This window comes from Sardina pilchardus, chromosome 10, assembly GCF_963854185.1.
Source record: "Sardina pilchardus chromosome 10, fSarPil1.1, whole genome shotgun sequence".
In the NCBI taxonomy this organism is placed as follows: domain Eukaryota; kingdom Metazoa; phylum Chordata; class Actinopteri; order Clupeiformes; family Clupeidae; genus Sardina; species Sardina pilchardus.
The window spans coordinates 29,887,735-29,908,611 of NC_085003.1; the positions used below are offsets into that span (position 1 = coordinate 29,887,735).

Below are 20,877 nucleotides of genomic sequence, written 5' to 3' on the forward strand. Positions count from 1 at the left end.
GGGGCAGACCTCTCGTATCGTATCCACTTCAATAGCAGTTTCTGAGACGTCATCTTTGTCCAGGATTCAATGAAGGGCATGTCTCCTCTCCTCTATGATTAGATCATGATCAGTTCTTTGTGCAATTCCTTATGAGGAGGAGAAGATAGGTCAGCAGCTGGACAACAGATCAATGCCTTTAATAGCAATTGCCAACAGCTGCAATGACTGAATGTTCACTTACCAACATGTGTTTTAAGGACAGTGCTAGGCTACTCTGAGAGCTGAATGGCAATCTATTTTTGTACTGTAATATTCAAGATATTTTGAATGTGTAGCGGAACAAACAGATAAAAAAAAATTGCTGTCAGATTTGAAATGAGAGACAATGTATTTTATGACAAATCTGTATTTTTTTGCCATTGTGAAATGTGTGATGTTGGGTTTTCACAATGCACTGTGCAGTCCATGACCCATGATGGGTTTTCTTCTGTGTTCTGTACAGCATTTGAGTTTACAGACTTTCAAACCTGCAGCATACGTGTTGGGTCCCATTTCTGTGGCTAGCTCAGGATACTGTACAGATGTGCACCAGGTAACTGTCTAGAGAGACAGTTTACAGTAAATGTCACACAATGTAGCTTGTCAATAACAGAATATTAGAAGTATATTATGTTGTTTTTGTTGTCAAAAACAATAATAGTTTCAGTTATAATAGCAATGTAGTTGCAAAGATACAACATAGATATATGACTTTTGTCTGTTTACATCTTCCAAACAGTGTACTTGATGATTTACAAAATCAAATTCAGTAGAATTGTGGTCATCTTCTGCCTTCTAAATTACATTGGTGTAGGTTTCTAAAAATGTACACATACTGTAGCCTTTTTGTTTTGACAACAAAAACAGTGTAATGAATCTTTAACAATTCTGAGGTGTTTAGTACAAGTTGGGTCAAACTGCCAACACAATCATTTATTTAAATTTGGGACCTGATCACACAACAGCACATTCTGTACGGCCCAAAAACTGATGCTAGGCCACAAGTAACTGGGAATGACCGATCATGTTTAAAAAAAAAATCAAGTTTTCATGTGTAGATATTTAAATATGTAAGAAAGGGATTTCTAAAAGCATTTTTAAAAATCAATTTTAATTCAAACGGTGTTTATTTTTTCAGACAATATGATATCTGTAAAGCATTGTTTTTAAGAACAATAAATATTATCTGAATTCAGCTGCTTTAAACAATTTGTTCCTACTTATCAACAACTTTTCACACCCCACACCGTTCCTCCAGTAGTAAAATGGCTTTTCATGGTCATCTCTTTACTTTGCATCCTCTTGTATGGGCAGCTGAGAAATTACACAACGAATGACCTCAATGAAGCTACTGGAGAAGTCTCATCGTTGGCCTGTCTTCATCTAGGTTGATGTCAAAAGCACTGCCAAAGTTTCCAGACTTGTCTGCCAGAGATCTAAGGTTCATCCACCAATCTCTGACCTTGTTGGGACGACCTTGAGTCCACAGTCTCTGTCTGGCCGAGGCCATAGGCTACACCCTCTTAGGCACATTGGTAATGATGGGTTTGGGTCGAGTCTTGAAGATCAGTTTCTTCTTGATGAGCGCGGTGACGGTGTACGTGGTCGGCCTGTCCTGACTGGTCTCCATGGCATCCTCCGCGTCCTGCGGAAGGCCGGAGCGTTTTATCAGGACGGCTAAGGGTTTCTCCAGCTTCACCTGCTTCCCGTAGAGGATATGATGGCCCACGATGAGGATGGGAACTCCCTGGAGGAGGAACACAAGCATGAAACACACACACACTCACACACACTTACAAAAACACACGTAACGGTGGGCAGCTGCTACATAGTTGAGCAGTATGTGCGTTGTGTAAACCTCGCTTGATGCCTTATGAGACACGCTAGTGAGATCGCTAGCAGTCTGGGCTTTTAGCGCGCTCGACTCCTGATCCAAGGTGCTGCAGTTTGCGGGTTTGGGTTTGGGCGAGCACAGCTGGTTACATTGGTGCCGGGACCCGAATTGGGAGTAAGGTTCAAGTGATGGATGTTAACAAGCATTCAAATAACTTTTGCAGAAACTACATATAGTTTACATTTGTCTTACTGATATTACTATTAATGATAATCTTTTTAGTCAACTTAGGCAAGGGTTCATAAACTTCTGGTTTTAAAACTACTGGTTATAAAACGTTCTCACCTCTTTGGTGTAGTGCAAGTCTCCCATCATGCTCCCTGCCATACCAGTGTTGTGACGTGACACCACCTCCCCCTGCAGTTCAAGCAGCAACCACTCAGCAGGGTCCTCACCAACGGCACTGAAAACACACACACACACACACACACACACACACACACACACACACACACACACACACACACACACACACACACACACACACACACACACACACACACACACACACACACACACACACACACACAGCTAGGTTGCTCACCAACGCAAAAGCGTGAAAATATTACACCTGTCCTAGCCTACTTGCACTGGCTTCCAGTCCAGTCAAGGATACAATTTAAACACTGCTTTTGGTTTTTAAGGCTTTCCATGGCCTGGCCCCAGCTACATAGCTGACATCATTCATCCTCATGTAGCCCCCAGGTCCCTCAGATCCTCCAGCCAATGTCTCCTCCATGTCCCTCCATGACAGAGCCATTTCTGTTGCTGGCCCTCAGCTGTGGAACCAACTGCCACTTGACATCAGAAATGCCCCTTCAATCATACTTCATGAAACCAGGCTCAAAACGCACCTTTTTACATTAGCCTTCCTTGTGTTTTACTTGTCTTACCCTGTTATGTCTGTAATCAATGGTGTCTGTTGATGTCGTCTTGGCTTAAATCACTGATCTGTATGTGTATTTATTTACTTCTATTACTACTATTTTATCTTATTTTTTTATTGTCATTATTTAGCTAATGCAATATGTACAGCACTTTGGTCAGTGCGAGCTGTGATTAAATGTGCTCTAAAAATAAACTTTACTTACTTACTGACACACACACAAACACAATAACTCATGTGCTGTATATTAGTAGTCATGCCTCTATTATCCACGAGTATATTACTTCCTCCACTTTGAACATGAAGCTAGCTCAACTTCTACGGTGACTGAATATTGTGATGCTTATGATGCTTATCAATAACACAAATTGTGGAAAAAATGCTTACCTTGAGATGATGATTTGCACCATGCTGGGTTTTTAAGATCACAGACAGTCCGTCAACTGTTTTACGTTGTCACGGCGAACGAACAACCCAAAACAAAGCTAATGTTAACATCAAGCAAGCTAGCTAACCTCTGATATGTGAAATGACTTCTGATCGCTGTAACAAGAGGGAGACCGTAAAAAGAAAATCTCACAGTGAAGTATTTCGATGACTTGCCTCTCGTGTGATCTTTTGGACCTAATAAAATAACAAAACCGTAACATGCAAATAACATTGTTTACATGACATACATGTCACCGTACCATCGTCGAAAATGTAAGAGAAGCAATTTCCCGCCAGCCTCTCGAATCAGACTCTACAGCTGCTTCCGGTTGGAACTTTGCGTGGATTTCAGTTCCGGGTTGAAGGTTACCAACGTGGTACCCGTGCATCAACGTGTACACATTCGTAATGAAAGTTTATGAATCTTAGCGATATAACTAAGGAAAGGACAGAGTCAAGTAAGTGAATTTGTCAACCACAGGTATACACATTAACCTATGCAAAACACTGTATTGTGATGTATTACTGTCGGCAGAAGATTTGAACTCAACTAGCTTTTAAACTGCTATTTTAGCCAGCTAACGTTAGCTCACCAGAGTTGATGTGAGCACATCGTTGTCAGCACACTATTTTGATATAATCTAGTTGGTAACGTATATCGAAATCAAGCAAGTGGAACTGTTAGCTTGTCAGATTTTGATATAACTGGTACGTTTAATTTAGCTGTCACAGGTTTGTGAGCTGCCGGTCCCGACTTCTCCTAATCGCATTGATGCTCAACTGTGCTGCGGCAACTATTGTTAACGTTAATCGGCGTGGTACTGGCAACAACATGTATTATTGATGACCATTTCTTGCTTATTTCATTACAGGAATAATGGGGGAGTTCAAAGTGCACAGAGTTCGGTTCTTCGACTATATGCCCAGCGGTATCAGGGCCATAGCTTTCAACCGGCAAACAGAGATGATAGCTGTTGCCAGACTCGATGGTTCAGTGGAAATCTATAATTTCTCTGACAACATGTTTCAGGAAAAGGTAAGGCCTTACAAGTTGATCACTACATGTTAGCAACGCGACGACTCAATAGAAGAGTACATCCTCAATCATACTAATATCTAAAAATCTGGTCTGCTGTTTACACGTGGGACAGCATGCGTGCAGAAAAAGATATCTTCAAGTTGATATTTTGAAGTCATGTATCAGAGTATTCTTGGCATTGCAGTAATCTCTCCCTTCTTGTGACAGGTCATCCCGGGAAAAGAACAGCGGAATATTGAAGCCCTTTGTTGGTTTGGGGAAAGGCTGTTTAGTGCTGGCTTGAACGGAGAAATAATAGAGTTTGACTTGAACAACTTGAGACCTAAGTTCACCATCGATGCCTATGGTGGACCCATCTGGACCATAACTGCCAATCCTCAAGGAACACATCTTGCGGTTAGTGTGTATTTGCATCTGTGGACTTGGGTGTTGGTAGCTCTTATGGGTAACTCTTGCGCATGTGATAAGATTGACAGGGCTATTCAGAGATGGTACGCTTTTTGAATAGTCGCCTCGATTCTCCCCTTGTCGCAGGTGGGATGTGAGGATGGCACAGTGAAGCTGTTTGAGGTTCTGGAGGACAGCATCCGATTTGAGCGCAACTTAGACAGGAAGAAAGGTGAGAGAAAAGAGTTGTGCTTAATCTCTGACCTCGGCAGGCTGTTTTGCTTTGCCTGAGTTTGTATCGTGATTTTTTAAATGACTCCATGAAGTTATGATGGCAGACATTTCACTTTAGTCTCCGTCATGTTCAATGTACAAATACCATGATGTCTCAATGCACCTCACATAGTAAACATAATTATGTGCTAATCCATTTTGTGTTCTATATGCACAAATCAGGTTTATTCAGCCATGTTTTTTTCTACCTACAGGGCGTGTCTTGTCTCTGTGTTGGCACCCATCAGGCACTAAGATTGCGGCTGGGATGATGGACATGGTCCGCGTGTTTGACGTCAAGACTGGTGAGGGTCTTAGAGCTCACAGTGAATATGATGACATGAAATATTGTTCTGATGTGCAGTGTTTGTGTTTGAGTTTGTTCCTTCTGTGTTTTTTTTTTTTTTAAAAAAACAACCATAAGCATTGGAGGAGTTGAACTTTTCTCTGAGAAATCCACAGAATCATTTTAGATACCATGGCATACTCGAAGGATATAATAAGATAGGGGGAAAGTCAGTCCCTCAGTCACTGTTCTTTGGTCACATCACATATAGTCTGAGCTACCGCAAACCGATTATGTGAGCATCGCTAATGGCCTGTTCTTTTCTAGTGCGATTTGTAGTCTGTTGATGTGAAGCATATTGTGTTGTTTAAAACACTGTGGGACATTTAAAAAAAATGCATGGCTCCTTGCGGAACAATTTGATATTCATGTGTGTATTTGGTTGTGTGTGTATCTGCACATAATGTTGAGTGTGTGTGTGTGTGTGTGTGTGTGTGTGTGTGTGTGTGTGTGTGTGTGTGTGTGTGTGTGTGTGTGTGTGTGTGTGTGTGTGTGTGTGTGTGTGTGTGTGTGTGTGTGTGTGTGTGTGTGTGTGTGTGTGTGTGTGTGTGTGTGCATCAGGTCATGCGATCCACAGGCTACTTGTTGACAAGGCGCCGGGTGCTCCGCAGAATCAGGAGTGTGTGGTATGGAGCGTGGTGTACCTGGCAGACAACACGGTCATCAGCGGCGACTCCGCCGGCAGGGTGAAGGTGTGGGACGCACACACGGGCACACTCATCAAGAACCACGACGTCACCAAGTGGGACGTCCTGTCACTCTCAGTGTCACGGGTAAGCTGCTGTCTGTTTTTCCTCTCTCCGTCTCTCTTGTCTGTCCCGCTCAGGGCCCTAATTTAAACCGTGTGAAATGTCTGAAGTCTAATTAAAACGTGTTTAACAGGGAGGCAAAATCTATACTGTAGCTAAATTAATCTAATGATGTGACCAAGGTCTTAAATGCAGACACTGGTGGATCAGTTTAGTACTCCCACACACTACACAATGGTTTTTGTTCATTCACCAAGATCCTGTGCTCTTTGAGAGACTTTGCAAGGTGCTAATCATTTGAAATAGGGCCTGATGTTTGTGCTGATAGCTTTTCAACATGCTTGTAAGTAACATGTAAGTGGAAGTGATTGATGTTCCATGGCATTTAAAGGAATATTTTGGTATTTTACACTTTAAGCCCGTTTTCTGTATTGCCTAGCATGCAAACGATTGTTTGACACCAACATTTCGACGATTGAGCCTGTGTCTGCAATTTGGCAGCTTTAGAATCTTCTCGATATTCTGTAGCAAGTTTCGCAGCGAAATTCAACTTCTGTTGTGTTATATTAGGCATTTTGTAAATCCTGGAACTACTTTTTCAGATCACCCTACAACCGTGTATAAACTTCCGCTCTGTATTTGAATCTGAAGATTACACACTCCAACCACTACGGTGGCGGAGTAATATCAACGAGCAATGAGTCTTACTACAGAAACCAATGGGATTTACAAAATGCCTAATATAACACAACAGAAGTTGAATTTCGCTGCGAAACTTGCTACAGAATATCGTTTAAGACCAGTAACCATTCGGTGAGTTGCAAATTTTTTAAAACGAACGTTTAGGGGTGTTTTAAGGACAGAATAGTTTATGCACATAGGGAGCAATGTTAAAAGCCATGCAGAGAAGATTCTAAAGCTGCCAAATTGCAGACACAGGCTCAATCGTCGAAATGTTGGTGTCAAACAATCGTTTGCATGCTAGGCAATACAGAAAACGGGCTTAAAGTGTAAAAAACCGAAATATTCCTTTAAGCCCATATGTTACACACTGACTGATGGATTTCCACCTGTTTTTTTTTTTTTTTTTTTTTAAATCTGCACTAACTATTATTCCACAGCGCTTCCAATAAATGGCACAGCGTTTATTTGCTTTGATTACTTAATCATTACCGGCTTTAATTGGAATAAGAGACCTGTGTTTATTTCACATTTCATCAGCTCCGGCTTCTCCAAGGTTACAGCTGAACAGCAAAACATGGAACACACTGGCTATTCTGAAAGCACAATTCCAGTTAATGCTTCATCTGCCTTTAATAGCTGTCTTCACCTAATTTCGATGGGCAGAAAAGAAATCCTCAAGTTCAGATTCATCAGGATGACCAAAAGCCCTGTTGAAACAACAGCTAGATTAAACTAGACTTGAGGCTCTCATGAGTCATGTTTGCAGTAATTATAGGAAATTGTAAAGTAAGAATAGCCTCATATGTAAAATGCAGCTCAAACATATGCAAGCACAATTCCATGTTGCTGTTTAACTATATATAGTAGAATAGCCCCCACAAATGCAGCGAGTTTGCCCTCCTTGAAGCAGTGGATGATTTAGTCCTCAGCCTAAATATAATTTTTTTAAGCAGCTTGCAGACATTTTTTATAGCCAGATAACAACAGGGCTACCTTTTAAAACTCAATGATATTTATTTTTTTTGTTTGTGCCTTGAAATGGAAATGGGATCAGTGTACGAATCTTTGGCCAGATTTATTTTATGCTATACTGACTTAAAATACATATAATTTCCAGGCAGGCATTTATTCTACTGAAAGTGTCTTCTCTGCAAGGGATTATAAAGGCCCTGTCTTTATTGGACACTCACTATTGTTAGAAGTTTTACAGTAAAAGCAGTTCTGACTGCCACATTATTCTGTGGTAGGCCAAATTATCACTAAATGGCTTATTCTTAGTTAAGGTAGGGTTGGAGAGACATCTTGAATCAATGCACATGTCTTGAGTAAGTGTGTGTGTATGTTTGTCTTATTTTGATTGGCAGGATGAGACCAGTCTTGTTGCTGGAACATCAGAAGGAACCGTAGTCCAGTTCCAATTCCTGTCCGCATCTCTTGGGCAGGAGGACAAGGACTGGGTCAGGACCAGAACTTTCAAGAACCACACGCACGACGTCAGGGCGGTGGCAGAAGTGGACTCGGCCATCATCTCAGGAGGTTGGATCAGATTGCATTGCTTTTGATATTTAAGATATGACTACATAAGACAATGTATTAATAGAATTGTCTATTTGAGGTACACTTTACTTGGATACTGTGCCTACAGAGACTTTACAGATGCTCTGTAAGACTATCCAAGTTATGTGTGAGTGTGGATTGATCCACAGTGCAGATCTATACTTAAGTAAACCAAAGTAAGTCATAGAGAACTGGTGAAAATGAGCACATTTTTAGTTTGTTCTAGTTTGTTCACCTGTGAATCGTGTATAAATACCATAAGGAAAGCATTGTGATACTAACCTGTGATTCCCACCCCTACTGTTTGAGTGCTGGTGAGAGCTGTGCTCTCTTCTCCCTCATGTGATTGCCTGTCATGTGCTGACCTGTCTCCCTCTGTCTCTGTCTCTCAGGTATGGACACCCAGCTGGTAGTGAGACCTCTATTAGAGAAGCATGATGTCAAGTCTCAGGCCTCAGCAATACGCAAAGTCCAGTTACCACATGTAAGTCTGGCCTGAGTGACCTCCTCCATCCCATACAGTGCAGATTACTATGGCATCAACACACAGTTTAGTCATCACAGGCACCCTACCGATTTATCATACACACAGTATGATTACAGAATGTCATAATTACAGTTTACCCAAGACATTTTTTACTCAGATTACCGTTTTTCATAGTTAACCAGTATAACTGTCGCAGATGCTGCCTAGCTCTACAACGGATTGATGGTGAAATGGCTTTATTGAGTGCTGGTTGTTCTCTGTAGCGGCGGTTGGTGTCTTGTGCTAAGAAGGCTCAGCTCATCCTGTTCCAGCATCCCTCCCATCTGGAGCTGTGGAGGCTAGGAGAGAGTGAAGGACAAGGTAAACACAAACAAAAACATACGGAACACAAAAGATTGGTAAACAACAAACAAAAACATAATGGAACACAAAACACGATTGGTAACCTCCCCCCAGAAAAAATAGTCTCTGGATACTCGGATGTCTATTGGAAGACATAATTTAACAGTGATACTGTACCTTTCTCTTATGCCAGGAACTCCAGGTGATAAATTGCCAGTTCAGAAGAACCCAGAGAAACTTCTTCAGTTGAAGACCAAGGTGTGTGAGCGCTGACATTTTCTTAATGCACCATGTCCCTTAGTCAGCTATGACAACATTAGTGTGTTAAAGTGACTATTTAGAGATTAAAATGAGTGTTTAAAGTGTGAGGGCAATAGCGTAATCGTATGTTAAGATGATAAAGTCTAAGCTACTTGTAACCTTGTGCTGTGTGTGTGTCTCTAGGGAGAGGAGCATATCTGCTGCTGTGCCGTGTCACCATGTGGAGGGTGGTTGGCCTACTCGACCTCCTCCAGTTTACGCCTGTACAAACTACAGCACGAGAACAACAACATCAGCATCACCAAGGTATGCGCTACTAAGGCACACTGTCTGTGACTACAAGGACACAAGGAGGTTTATTTGTCACATACATAGAAATACTAAAGCGTAAAGCATGTAGTGAAATTGTGTTTGGTGTTCAGCTTTCTCTGTGAGTGTGAAGAAAGAAAGATCAATAAATCATTTTTAATAAATAGCAAGAGAGTATAAAGTGCAGTGTGTGTAGCATACTGTACATGGAAGCTTACTGTATGTATAGGAACATACAGCATGAGAACATCAGCATCACCAAGGAAAACATTACTATGGCATACTGTATCTATGGAGATATACTGTACTGTATGTATACAACATCTGTACATATGCATTGTATGTAGTATGTACCGTAATATCTGTTCCCATTTGGTGTGATGCCCAGACAAGAGGCTTTGAAGAGGGAATATGCTGAAAATGTTTCTCTCGGCTTGTTGTCTCTTGGCCCAATACTCACTATTGTTACATTGGTAGAGCTAAGCTGATCTGCAGGGAAAGATATCCGCCTCTAATGATCTCTGTCAAATGGACCTGGAGCAAGGCTTCACTGTTGTTTTACAACTCTCCTCTGTCCGGTTCAGGGATTAAGCTCAAAGGGCCACTTTAGTTCTCTAGTTCTCCGGGGAGAACTTTCCTGCCAGGACCAAAATGAGCCCAATTAGACTTGGCGCCCTCCACTCTGTTGTGTAGTAACTGAATGCAGAAAAAGAGGCTTTGCGTGAAGGGAGCTCTTAGACGAGTTTGCCTCATCTCTGTAGTTCTCAGCGAAGCCAGTAGATGGCAGCATGCCATTCCTCTTCTATGAAGGTGAAGGAGCTCAGTATGTTCGTGTTCTGTCGTGTGGCTGCAAGTCATCGATGGAAATTGCAGTCACATTCATATCATATGGCAGTTGTGGGAAAGTCTGAGGGAAAAATAAAAATGACTACACTTAACTATGATTTATTTTTTTGGGCTTTTATGCCTTTTTTTAGTCAGACAGGACAGACTGCCAAGAGTGACAGGAAACGAGTGGGAGAGAGAGTAGGGTGGGATCCGGAAAGGACCACGGGGCAGGAATCGAACCCGGGTCGCCGGTGTGCGGTGCAGGTGCCCCAGCCAGTCGCGCCACGACTGGGGCCTTAACTATGATTTTTATGAACTTGGTCGGTTTCCCCCAGTTGTTTTGCTGATATTTGATTGTTTTTTTCTAATCTCTCTTTCTCTCTTCCTGCTCCATCAGATGTCGAAGCTCCCTAAGGTTCTGCACTGGGCCCACCAGCTGTGCTTCTCTGCCGACTCGTCCCAGCTGTTTGCTGCTTCTGCTAGCTCCTCTGTTCATGTGGTCTCCCTCGGTGCTAACAGCTGCAAACACAAGCACACCTTTAAGCCCAAGACAGGTGAGTGGAAAATCACATGTGCTCGTTGCTCATAGTTATGACCACGGGGAAAAAGCCCATTCATTTTAGTGTCATATTCTGCTCTGGACACCAAGAGGGTGTCAAGGAAAATGGCGCACGTCTCGTACTCACTGTCGAGACTTTGATGTGGGAGTGTAAAAAACCTCCTACTTTTCTAATTGAATATCTGACACGATCAATGGCTAATTGTGTGGACATACATTTCCACAAGCAATTTGTAACCTGTAATGGAGTACATTGCACAGTTATATTTTTTGACTAATACCTTAATCTATACCTTCATAGTTTAAGCATGATGTTTAGATGGGTATTGGTATGATATGGTCATCTCACCTGTTTATGTCCTCCCATCAGGTTCAACACAGCCTATACATCTACTCTCAGTCAGTGCGGATGGTCAGTGGCTGGCCACAGCCAACAGTGACCGTGAAGTCCATGTCTACAGCCTGACCACACTTAAGGTGAGTTGTAAGCAGCAAGGCTCATGGAACTTATACATATTTGCTGCCAAGAGATTTTCTTTGAGGTGATATCTTTGATGCTGATTGGCTTACTGTTGAGTCTCTCTTGTTTCAGAGGCACTGCACCGTGCCTGTGTACAGGTCAGGGGTCAGCGCCATGGCGATTCACCCAACCACAAGCAACCTGTTCATGGCGCATGCAGATCAACAGGTAGGCCCTTCTCCGTCAATATCAGGGCGCACTCACACTAGGTACGTTTCACCCGTACCGTACTGGAGCACGGTTGCCTCTGGTCCCTGGTCTGCGCTCACACTGCATAATATCAAACCGTACTTGGGTACGATTGAGTTGCTGTGTTCTAGAATCTTTATGCAACGTGTGATTGTTAATTGGAACGTTATTGTTTATTTCGTCATTAATGACATCGTGCTTCCATGCGTACCGTACCAGAGTCCACCTCCTCGAAGCGTACTAGCGTACCGTACCCCAGTACGGAACGAAGCGATCACACTGGTCAAATAAAGCGGACTTTAGGGGCAAAGTGTACTCGGGTACGGTACGAATTGCCTAGTGTGAGTACGCCCTCAGACACACTCCTTGCTTGCGTCACACGCCTTGCTTGCACCTGACTGAACTGAGCGGCTGTAAAGTTAGTTAGTTGCACACTGACTCCCGATTTGATCAGTAGTATTTTAATGACTGACTGACTGGGGGCTCGTGGGTACGCAGGGGTACGTTCAAATTATGACTGATTTAAAGGGGGCGTGCTCAATGCAGGGGTACGTTCACGTTATGACTGATTAAAGGGGGCGTGCTCAATGCAGGGGCACGTTCACGTTATGACTGATTAAAGGGGGCGTGCTCAATGCAGGGGTACGTTCACGTTATGTATGCAGGCGAGGGGGAGGAGTGCTCAGAGCAGGCTTAACATCTGATTTATGAGATACTGTATGTCAGATGGGTAAATGTTTACTGCTTTATTTGGAGAGATGGGTGCGCACATCCAAAAAAGTTTAAACAGGTGCCAGACAAAAAAACGTGTCAAAGTAAAGGTGATGGTCTGCACACTGTAATGGCTCCAAAAATAGTTCTTTATTATTGAAAAAGGCAACGTTTCGATCAACAGATCTTCGTCAGTTCGTAAATGTTTACTGCTGACACGATGATTTAAAACAATAAGAGAAATGGAAAGTTGAATACGAACCTGTTGTGAAAGAAATAAGTAAACTGTGTAATCTGCTTAACTTAGTTTGAGAACCGATTCATGGTGTGTGTGTGTGTGTGTGTGTGTGTGTGTGTGTGTGTGTGTGTGTGTGTGTGTGTGTGTGTGTGTGTGTGTGTGTGTGTGTGTGTGTGTGTGTGTGTGTGTGTGTGTGTGTGTGTGTGTGTGTGTGTGTGTGTGTGTGTGTGTGTGTGTGTGTGTGTGTGTGTGTGTGTGTGTGTGTGTGTGTGTGTGTGTGTGTGTGTGTGTGTGTGTGTGCGCTTGTGTTCTCTGCAGGTGTTTGAGTTCTCCATAGAGCAGAAGCAGTACACCGACTGGAGTCGGACGGTACAGAGGGACGGGCTGCATTTCAAATGGCTGCAGCGGGACACGCCCGTCACCAGTGTGACCTTTAACCCCCGAAACCCCGCCCACATCATCCTGCATGACATGTACATGTTCTGCGTCATTGACCAAAGCCTGGTAAGAGCCGCAAGCCTCCTCTCTTTGCCGCGTGCCAGCACGTGGCCACGTGCGGTTGTGAGTGTGTGTTTTGTCTGTGAGTGTTTTTTGTCTGTTTCTTTGGCGATGCCACTAACACCCTTGTTTCCGTGTGCTTGCAGCCTCTTCCACATCGGAAGGACCAGTTCTTTAACCAGCTCACCCTGAAGAGTCTGCCGGAGCAGGACAGACAGGAGCTATGCCACGCCTTCAAAGTCTGCAAACTCTTCCAGGTGAGGTGGCAAGCGCACACTGATTGCTGCAGTACATTTTCCTTCCACCAGAGGGTACTCTTGCACAGCGTACTTGTGTGACTTATGTGTCATTGACATGTGGCTCTGTCCACTAAATTAAGCAGGAAATGGCAAACAAATATGTTTTATTTTTGAAATGAGTAGTAGACATGTCATAGTGAACTATCTGTGAGTTTAAAATATTTTTAGTTTGGTTGTATGTCATAGTGTCTTAATTACGATCTCTTCTTGGGTCACTGACTAGGATATGCTCATGTGAATGAACCAGTAGTGAATAGCATCAGGAATATGTGGGCAGTGGAAGGAGAGTTGGTGAAATGATACCATGGGCAGCCGACTTGATGATTGCTTTATATTAGGTGCCAGACTCTGAGAAGGAAGGATGCGATAAAGTATGGCTTAGCTTGTGTGTGTCAACATGAGTATTGACTGGTCTATGTGTGTGTGTGTGTGTGTGTGTGTGTGTGTGTGTGTTTGTGTGTCCACTCAGCCCCTGATGTGTGTGGACATGATGGAAGATCACTCCCTGGTGGTGGTAGAGCGCTCCCTGCTGGACATCGCGGCAAAACTCCCGGCCCCAGTCAGACAGAAGAAGTTTGCCACATAAGAGTACCCCTGTGTGTGTGTGTGTGTGTGTGTGTGTGTGTGTGTGTGTGTGTGTGTGTGTGTGTGTGTGTGTGTGTATAAGAGTATTCCTTTGTTTGAGTGCATAAGAGTATTCTTGTGTGTGTCTGAGAGAGAGTGTGTTTTTGAGTGTATAAGAATATTCCTATGTGTGTCAGTATGTGTGAGAGAGAGTGTGTGTGTGTGTGTTGTGAGAGAGAGAGTATCCTTTTGTGTGGGTGATTTTTGCCTTGCTTTGTAATGAGTTTTACATAGAATACAGTAATAAATTACTTATTTACTGTAAAAGTTGCCGTTTTGTCTCTTCTTGTCACCATACTGTACATGGCCATGTCTTCAGATATAATGCTATTATGGCAGAGCTTTCAGTCAAATGAACTCTGTTCCAGTTTCACCTTTTTAAAAAGCAATTGGAAGCACATGTGAAGTTCCTAACAGGGCACACAAATAATTTAATTGAACTGAAAATGAAGAAATGAGACTGAACCCAAAGCTGTAAATAAATTCAGTACTTTATTGCAAATTCCTGTCAGTAACAATGAACCGCGTGGTTTTAGCATTCGTTCCGTGTATTCGATTTTGGAGTCGGTAGTGTCCAGACGCAGCACCAGAGAATGACGGATCTCGCGGAGAGCAGAGCCGCTCCTGGCCTTGCGGCCTGTGCGTGGGTCATCTCGGAGAGAGAGAGAGAGAGAGAGAAGCCCCTGGAAGCTTAGAGCCTGAGATAGCTTATACAGTAATTTCCCGCATATAAGCCGCATTGTGTATAAGCCGCAGGACAGTGTTTTATGCAAGTTAAAAGAAACAAAACCATATTAGCACCATATTAACTGCCCCTCTGTGTTAACCTCATAGTGGACTTCTTTTTGCAAAATCAATGTATAAGACGCGGCTTATAGTCGGGAAATTACGGTAGTATAGAGAGGAGCCTCGGGACCGGCATGAGCCGTGTCTTGTGAGCTTATCAATCTACGGTCAACTTTAGCACCATGGTACAGGAGAGCGATGAAAGAGATGGTTGATGGGTACGAATTAGTTTGAATCACTTCAAAAGATTGAAAAAGGTCAGATTTATAGGTGGTGGGTTGTAATTTAGAGGCGTTTTTGTGTTAGGGTTAAATCTTTTTGTCCTTTTAATGTGAAGACCAAAGAGAGGGTTTTAGACTGGCCCTCTGAAAGGGCCTAAAATGGTGTTATTGGTGTCAGAGGTGAGTGAGTGTGTGTGTGTGTGTGTGTGTGCGCTACAGGTTAACCTCTGGCGTCTCTGTGGCTCTGGACCTCACAGTTGTCCAGAGTCAGTTTCCTAAATTCCTCTGTGTGAGTGTGTGTGTGTGTGTGTGTGTGGCTCTTCATCCTGTGACCCAGGAGGTCTTGAGAAGAAGTGAGAAATGCCACATGGTCTTCATTTCCTGCTGACCCACTCACACACTGCTTCAGGCCTGTGTGTGTGTGTGTGTGTCTTTTACAGTGTGATCATGTGAACGGAGGAATACTGGCCTTGGGAGTTGTGTAGAGCTTGCCTGTTTTAACGTGTGTTAACTGACACACGTGTTCCTGGTTTACAGCCGGTGTTGAGGATCAGGGAAAAGGTGCTTTGGCATGTATTTCATTTCCCAAGTCTAAGCTGACAACTTTCTATCATGTTGCGATCTGTCTCTGTGAAGTTTGCTGCTCTCTCTGTGTGTGTGTGTGTGTGTGTGTGTGTGTGTGTGTGTGTGTGGTACTGAAACTTTGGTTTCAGCCCGTAGCCCATACTGTTGCACTTTCTCTGTGTTCTTTTTGTTTTGTTTTTTCGGCTCTTTGTTTCCATTGTTATTTGGCTGTTGAAGAGGTAGGAGATGTTGAGTTGTTGGTTGATGTGTCCATGAACTTGAGGTCAGTCGGAGGAGATGTGGCCAGTACCAGAATGAGAGAGCGCAGGCAGGCTTGTGCTGCCTGATGCTGTCGAGCGGGCAAGTTGTTTGGCATGTGGTGGCTCTGAGGTTCGGAGGAGAAGGAGCCTGAAGTCCACTTGTAGGAATGCAGAACCCTGGAGCAGAACCGACGACAATGGGAACTTGATTAGAACCAGTGTGTGTACATGCACATCAGCTTTGAGGGGAGTGTCTGGCTCCCGGGCTGGATGAAGTCACCCAAGGCTTTAGATCTCAGATCTGGTCTGTAACTTTGGTCAGTTACATCTTATATTCAACGACTTCAGAACATTTACATTTTTTTTGTATCTCTACCTCTAGAAAACAGAACAGACCATCACCTTTAAAGAAGAAATCATCCCAAAATATTACATTTGGAAGATGTAAAGTGAAGTGAATTCGAGTATTCCTGTGTGTGTCTGAGAGTGTGTGTTTCAGTCTTTGAGAGTACTCTATTGTGTCTGAGTGTGTGTGTGTGTGTGTGTGTGTGTGTGAGAGAGAGAGTATCCTTTTGTTTGAGCGTTTGTGTGGGTGATTTCTGCCTTGCTTTGTAATGAGTTTTACATAATATACACAGTAAACAAGTAAAATGAGTTTGATTCAATCCATGGCAACGTGAAGCTTTACCTTCCACTGCATAGCTGTGTCACCTCACCTTAACCCAGGTGTTTGTGGTGATGTTTTTCATAGGCCACTGCATTATTGGAGTTGGTCCCTAAAAGACAGAAGCGAGCACAGCGTTAAAACAAGCCAGTTGACCTAGTCCCTCGCAGCAGAAACACAGTGGTGTATACTGGCCACAGAGTGACCCATAGCTCCTGCTTGCCTTTAGTGAAGGATCTGAATAAAAGATGCGTGAGGAGTAAATGAGATTTATGTACAGTATGTGTGGTTGAGTGAATGAGTGGATTGCGTGTGCTGACTGACTTCTGTGAAACAAACTACAGTAAGTTATGTTTTCCTTACAGTAACATGCAACAGTACATTGTACATGTTCAGTGTTTATAATAACACAAAGGTGGTCTGCTCACCTATGTAGTCCTTGTAATCTTTGTAATACTTGTGTCTTAGGCTGCGTCCATCTAGACAAAGGATGTGCAGTTGGTAAATACAGCGGTCTTGTAGGACGTGTCTTACAGAATCTAGGCGTCTATACAGAAGTTACTGTAATGTAAGTGGCACAGGTGTTTGTAAGCACATTGTGTTGCATAGTTTGGTCATGTTTGGTAGATACAGTGATGAGTAGAGGACCGTGTGTGTGTGTGTGTGTGTGTGTGTGAGCGCTGTCTGGTAGGCTGACCTGAGTTGCCTCGCTGCTTGATGCACTGGCCCCGGTTGGGGATGCCTGCGGCTGGGTTGCCAGGGTTGATGATGTGGCACTCGTACCCCGTGGGGCAGTGAAGGGGCTCATCGCCATCCTCTGTGGTGCTGCAGGCCTCCGCTACACACACACACACACACGCGCACACACACACACACACACACACACACACATTTTGTGTGTTGAATTTGACAGTAAATATACTCTGCATTCTTAAAGCTTATCTAAAGGTACCTTGAGGTACACTGTCGGTCAGAGGTTTGAGGTCATCTTTAATAGCCTGGGTATTCCCATGCTGCCTTGCGCGTTATTATATAATAATGTAATCTGAAAACTGCTGCCCTGATTAAAAAAAAAAAAACAGCTCAGCTGGTATTCTGTCTATAATGGAGTGGAATGAAAAACCTACAAACTTTTGAATGGCTGTGAACAGAAACTCAAGTAATGGGTAGCATGAAAGCACCGGACCGCCATACTCCAATCCTTTTTAACTTTCGTTGTGGCTACTCACCCTGCAGAACTTCCTCTGGCCCATCCAGCAACCATCCATTGCCTCCCAGCCAGCGAGGTTTGGGCTGCACCAGCCAGTCCAACACTGGCAACAAAAGACAGATTAGACTAGGATCTTTCACTCAAACTAAGCAGCTACTATGTTGTGTGTGTTTGTGTTGTGTGTGTTTGTGTTGTGTGTGTGTGAGAAAGTGTGGCTGAGATACACGTTGAAGCTGGGCTGTGTAATTCACCTTGAGACAATCATGTAAAAGCCTGCCTAACCCTTATACTGTACGGTGTTCATATTTCCGTTACTTAGCCAATGTTCCAGGGTAACAATTTTGTAACTTTGTGTGAGAATAGCAGGTGCAGAAAGACAACTTTACTGCACACAGACACCTACACTCAGACACGCACACATACAGATGCACAGACAGACAGACAGACACACACACACACACACACACACACACACACACACAGACACACAGACACACAGACACACACACACACACACACACACACACACACACACACACACACACACACACACACACACACACACACACACACACACACACACACACACACACACACACACACACACACCAGGCCCTCTTGATTCTCTTGAGTGATTTACAGAGCCCTGTTTGAATGTGTATCACTGTCATACGATAATTGAATATAGACAGATACTTTATTGATCCTTGATTGAATATAGATGAATCTATTCCATTTTACGGACCTGGTGGCGGCTGCACGGACTCTAAGCACGCGTAGATGCAGCCGTTGTAGCAGCAGCGCTTGTGGCGCTCACATTCCGAGTCCGAGCGGCAGCCGGGCACCTCGCATGCCCGCTCCGGCAGCATCTGTGGTGGTGGCGGGCACCGGTCATTCTTTTGGTACTGCGTGGACTGGGACTGGCTCGGGTACTCATAGTCCTACAAACACAAGGGAATAGAAAGGTCAGTCAACACTGCGTATACACACGTCTAAACTGCACAAAATAACAGTGCCAGTTACTGGTTCTTCAGAGTGATGCCATGCCATAGAAGAACCATTTTCAGTGCTTCCTAGTATCAGTTTGCCTATAATGTAAAAAGCACAACACAGAGTTTTGACTCCCCATGGAACCATCCAGAGAACCATTTTTAACACTTCTATCTTTTTTAGTGTAGTATCCTATCTTTACCTTGTCCTGCTTTAGCTATGCAGGACAACACTTAAAAACTGTCAAATATCTAAAAATCATATCAAAAAGAACACATGAAAATGTTTGTTGAGGCAGAGATCACATTATGAAGGTGCTTGTTGTTGACAAAACATTGAAAATGTATTTCATTTAAAGATATAATCTTCTTCATCATTTGCGATTGGACAATCATGCTCCTTGGTCTGATGATGATCGTCTGATAGTCCCGACTTCGGCCTGAAGATGGCACTATTTCCATCGACCCAAACTTGTGTGTGAGTTTTTAAAGAGTTACATTCCTGAATGATTATACACCAATTATTTATCATTTTGTCTGAGCTGCATGCCATCTGGCAAGTGAAGGTTTGAAGCCAAGATTCAGGGAAGGTGGAAATGGAAAGGTGCAGTGTATCCAACACAGACTCTCTTCAGTCTCTCACACGCATCACATTCTGTAGTCTCTCTGGCATGCTTTCCCACTGTGTTGTAAAACCAAGCTTTTTACTGTGCCAGCAGATTGGTCTCTTGTGCAACACAACACTCTCTCTCACACACACACACACACACACACACACACACACACACATTAATCAGATTTGTACTAGTGCCACGGTTGTTCTTTTATTCCCGGTTTCACTGACTTGAAATTCTTTCCATGCTCAGAAGAGGTGAAGAGTTACCCATCCAAAAATAAAACAATAAATAGATGTGTTCCCACGGAGACTGAGGCGTGAGGTCAAAGGTGAGGTCAGTAGATTTAGCCATGTTATCACTGTAAGCTGGCGAAGCAAGGCGATGGATAAAGGGTGCACTGTTCAGGAAGGTGATTGCATTCACACACACACACACACACACACACACATACACATGCTCACTTATGCCTGCAGGCATGGAGAGAATGGGGCAGAGGCTTCCCAGAGGGGTTGACCCAGGGGCCTCCCAGACGGGTTTTGTGAGTAACAGCTTCAACCTTTTTAAACTTAAAGGTTGTATCAGCGATTGTAGGCCCAAACATAAAAGATCACATACATTTAATCTTTCCTCATGATCCGCTGGCTAGCTGCACACCACCCATGAGCAGACCGTCAAAAAAACGTTTCTCTGTTGGCAGCCTAGACTATGAGATCTGTACACCAAAACAATTTGTGCTACCAACCACTCAAAACCAAAATAAATAGTGTTCCAACCAATCACTGACAAGGGGTTGTTTTTTTGTGTGCGTAGTCGGACTCGGAGCTGATAGGTGGGTTTTTTTCACGATACACAAAACATGGCAGGGAGAGGCGAGCTAGCTTGGTATGTTTGGGATCTCGCTCCAAACACTCAACAGAAGTGATATCACCCGAAATCTCTGATGCAACCTTTAAAGGAGAAATTCTTGCTAGTTCCCACAACTAAAGCAGACAGACATCTACAGCACTACGCTCTGTGGGAGTGTCCGTTAGCCCCACACGTTCATGCCCCCAGAGTGGACAGTAGCTCTGTAGCTGCCTGGTTGCTTAAGTTGTTAAAACGAGCAACTTGAGCTAGGCAAAACCGATTGTTTTCCGGGGGGTTTCATACCATCAGTACACCGTGACCTTGAGAAATGCAGATCTATGTGAAAACCTGCCGTGTTTCTCCTTTAAAGAGACCCTATGCAACTTCCTGCAGGAGACGATCGCTCCTTGTTTACATCTGGAAGTCTGAGACGAAGAACCACGCTTGCAATTTATATATTTAAATATAGCCTATACATGTATAAATATACACGCTAAAGCTGTCGGGGAAGCTCTGCAGAGAAAATGCAAGCATAAAACGAGCGAAAACGAAAAACGAAACCGAAACCAGAGATGAAATCGCCAATCCTG

The 20,877-nt window shown here is 43.5% G+C and overlaps 3 protein-coding genes across 6 annotated transcripts in view; 1 reads left to right on the forward strand and 2 right to left on the reverse strand.

The window, feature by feature from the left end:
* Positions 1-736: 736 nt before the first annotated feature.
* On the reverse strand, positions 737-3,561 carry chtf8 (CTF8, chromosome transmission fidelity factor 8 homolog (S. cerevisiae)). 3 transcript variants are annotated; one of them, XM_062547601.1, is made up of 4 exons: positions 3,405-3,561; positions 3,189-3,244; positions 2,201-2,318; positions 737-1,768 (listed from the first exon to the last, which is right to left on the reverse strand). In XM_062547601.1, the coding sequence occupies exons 2-4, from the start codon at positions 3,209-3,211 to the stop codon at positions 1,535-1,537; spliced, it is 375 nt and encodes a 124-aa protein (XP_062403585.1). In that variant the 5' UTR covers positions 3,212-3,244; positions 3,405-3,561; the 3' UTR covers positions 737-1,534. The 3 variants fall into 3 exon arrangements, with proteins under 3 accessions (XP_062403585.1, XP_062403583.1, XP_062403586.1); XM_062547599.1 differs by having other exon boundaries at positions 3,382-3,561; XM_062547602.1 differs by having other exon boundaries at positions 3,491-3,553.
* Positions 3,549-14,391, forward strand: utp4 (UTP4 small subunit processome component). Of its 2 annotated transcripts, none has more exons than XM_062547597.1 (17): positions 3,549-3,688; positions 4,103-4,266; positions 4,477-4,665; positions 4,804-4,888; positions 5,145-5,234; positions 5,837-6,048; positions 8,073-8,244; positions 8,658-8,749; positions 9,016-9,112; positions 9,288-9,352; positions 9,539-9,661; positions 10,890-11,046; positions 11,422-11,528; positions 11,644-11,739; positions 13,028-13,213; positions 13,354-13,464; positions 13,976-14,391. In XM_062547597.1, the coding sequence occupies exons 1-17, from the start codon at positions 3,649-3,651 to the stop codon at positions 14,090-14,092; spliced, it is 2,103 nt and encodes a 700-aa protein (XP_062403581.1). In that variant the 5' UTR covers positions 3,549-3,648; the 3' UTR covers positions 14,093-14,391. The 2 variants fall into 2 exon arrangements, with proteins under 2 accessions (XP_062403581.1, XP_062403582.1); XM_062547598.1 differs by having other exon boundaries at positions 3,601-3,711.
* A 223-nt stretch (positions 14,392-14,614) lies between these two features.
* The window catches only part of wfdc1 (WAP four-disulfide core domain 1), an 18,645-nt gene continuing 12,382 nt past the window's right edge, over positions 14,615-20,877 (reverse strand). Inside the window, exons 2-7 of the mRNA XM_062547313.1 lie at positions 18,581-18,776; positions 17,855-17,938; positions 17,323-17,463; positions 17,054-17,104; positions 16,650-16,737; positions 14,615-16,138 (exon numbers count right to left, since the gene is read on the reverse strand). Coding sequence (XP_062403297.1) covers positions 16,679-16,737; positions 17,054-17,104; positions 17,323-17,463; positions 17,855-17,938; positions 18,581-18,776 — 531 coding nt within the window. The 3' untranslated portion in view covers positions 14,615-16,138; positions 16,650-16,678. The remainder of the gene's footprint in view (positions 16,139-16,649; positions 16,738-17,053; positions 17,105-17,322; positions 17,464-17,854; positions 17,939-18,580; positions 18,777-20,877) is intronic.